The sequence below is a fragment of the Aphanomyces invadans genome, assembly GCF_000520115.1.
Source record: "Aphanomyces invadans strain NJM9701 unplaced genomic scaffold supercont1.6, whole genome shotgun sequence".
NCBI lineage: Eukaryota > Oomycota > Saprolegniomycetes > Saprolegniales > Verrucalvaceae > Aphanomyces > Aphanomyces invadans.
The window spans coordinates 1195000-1197556 of NW_008580151.1; the positions used below are offsets into that span (position 1 = coordinate 1195000).

The 2557-nt window shown below is 45.4% G+C and overlaps 1 protein-coding gene across 1 annotated transcript; it reads left to right on the forward strand.

Annotated features, from left to right (window-relative positions):
* Window positions 1–482: 482 nt before the first annotated feature.
* Window positions 483–728, forward strand: H310_04031 (hypothetical protein; the record flags this gene model as incomplete). Its single annotated transcript, XM_008868148.1, has 1 exon — window positions 483–728. The coding sequence occupies one exon, from the start codon at window positions 483–485 to the stop codon at window positions 726–728; it is 246 nt and encodes an 81-aa protein (XP_008866370.1).
* Between the last annotated feature and the right edge of the window lie 1829 nt (window positions 729–2557).

The window sequence follows — 2557 nt, forward strand, 5'->3', positions numbered from 1 at the left end:
TTTACAATTTGACGAAGCACTACTGCCTTTGATTTTGTCAAAAGGATGTGACGAAGCCAATCGTAAAAAACTTATGCATTAGAGAAGATCTCACCACTTGATCAAGGATGACGTAACATCATGTACAACCCATCATAGGTAGAAGTGTGAGTGAATTAGGAAATCTCGCAATCATTTCCGATTAGACAACATTTCATTAGTCGAATATTGTGCACTTCAGCGAAGTAAGACGTCCTCACAACTAAACTCCTTGAAGCAAATATCTCTATAAACTGATAAATATAAATTTGTATATTTTGAATACAGACACAACTCCATCAAAATTTATGCAAATCTTGGCGCCAAAACGCTGCAGAGAGGCCCCTCTGGCCATTCATTTCTCCCTGACCGAGTTCAATTTGCTTAGGTCAGACCCACAGTCCACCACCAATCGCCGGTGGAACATTGGGTCGGGTCGCAAGTGTGATGTTACTGGCCACGACATGTTCATGACAGTGAAGTCCATGAAGCACTGTGGCTCTTGGGATGTCGTCACCACCAAGTTCTGTGTCAACTCGCCCACCTTCTCCAAGCGGGTGACCACGTTTCTAACTTGCATTCTACCGTACCTCAAATCAAAGTACATCGACAACATTGCCGCCAAGTGGACTATGGAGCACCTCGCCGCGACAGGTCAGCGCTTTGCGAACTCCCCAGCCGCCCTCTACGCTGTCGACGCCACCTTTTAGCGGACGAACGCATCTGTGGGCTCGTTCGGCGAGAAGAAATTGTACTACAGCAAAAAGCATGGCCATTAAGGGCTGAAGGTCGAAGCAAGCGTTGTACCAACCGGTTTCGCCATCAACGTCACGACAGCAGTACCTGGAAGTGTAGCCGACATTGCCATTTTCGAGTCCAACGAGGCCTTTCACGCTGCGAAGATGCGCAAGACTGATGCGGATCGTGACTTGCAGGACGGTGGACTAATGTACGACGAGTACCCTATGGAGTGAGCCATCTTGGCGGACAAAGGGTACAATGGCCTGCATCGACGCATGCGTGCCATCACACCGGTGAACGTCCCCCTGGTGGCTTGCTGATGATGAGCGACATGGAGTATAATGACAACATTGCTACTGACCGTGTGATTGTGGAAAACTTCTTTGGTCGTCTGAAGACACTTACGATAGTGCGAGAGACTTTTACATGGAAGCGCGAGAACTATGATCCCTACCTTCAAACTTGTGTTGCTCTCACTAATTGTCACGTTCGCTTTCTCCCTTGCGAGTGAAAGACTGCTATGAGCGCAACCGGTATTTGAATGGCCTCATCTCATCGAGTGAAAAGAAGAAAGTCAAGCGTACCGTTGCAGTGAAGAAACATCGCGAAAAACGCAAATTGCGTCTGGGTACGTTTTTGCCGAGTGGTGAAAGTATCTACACCTTTTCACGAGCAAGTTGGTGGTTTTTTCCAACCAAAGTGTAATATATAAAGCCAAATGTTTTAAAATTAAGAAGTGGGTACATAAAAATGACAATTTTTCAATTCAATGTGGTTCTTTTCCATCCAAACTGGTTCACTTCACTTTCCGTAGCACATATCTTCAAGACGAAAAGCCTTCTCCACGTTGCGTTGGCAAAACATTGCCTCAAGGACGACCAAGGACCGAGTGATACAGGGAAGACACTCGTGAGCAGCAGCTTCTCAAGGAAAGAGGGATATTCGCGTCGTTGAAACATCGAGTCTGTGAGATCTGCCAGGTAGTTCTTGATCTTCGCCTTGAATACGCTGAAACAGCTCTCGATAGGGTTGAGCATAGCTAATACGGACCAGACGGAGAAGAATGAGATCATCGTGCATGACAACGCGCTCTTCTGTTTGCGAGTGGGCGGGCGCGTTGTCAAACACGATGACTCTTCGCAACAAAGTTGTTGCACCAAGTTGCAGATCGCTTGACGGCGTTGTACACTTCATCAACGAATGTAGCGTACTTTTCCATCTTGATGCTGCCTCTTTCAAGCCACAACAAATTGCACAATGTCGTATTCCCTGTCAATTCATGAGAAGCAAGCTAGGATCTCTGCGTGCGCAAGTTTCCCACCAATTTGAACCACATTGATTGGAATAAAAACCACTTTGAATGGAACCACCATCCCTGACTTGTACTACTCTGTTCCAGGAAAAGAGGTCGGTTTGTTCATCTTGATTAAAGTATAGTTGACGGCTAGAAAATATCTTAAAGTTTGTATTGACCTTTGAGATTATATATTGCGCCACAAAAATATAATGACTTTTTATTACATTCAAATGAGTACTCCTACTTGGGAATTCAAGCGTCGTTGATTTGAGGTGCCGACTTGGAATAACTTCATCGTCGTACGCATAAATCCTTCTTCTTACAGTCGTCAAATAGAACCATTTCTCATCAACATGCACTGTTTGGTGCATGTTAGAAAAAATGGCTCCATTTGACGCTTGCAAAAGAAAGGACATAGCGTGTTCCATCCGCCGTTTCTTGTTTTCTTCGGTGAGATACGGCTTGGAGTAGTTGGACTTCGACTTTAGCCTTCCTTCTTCG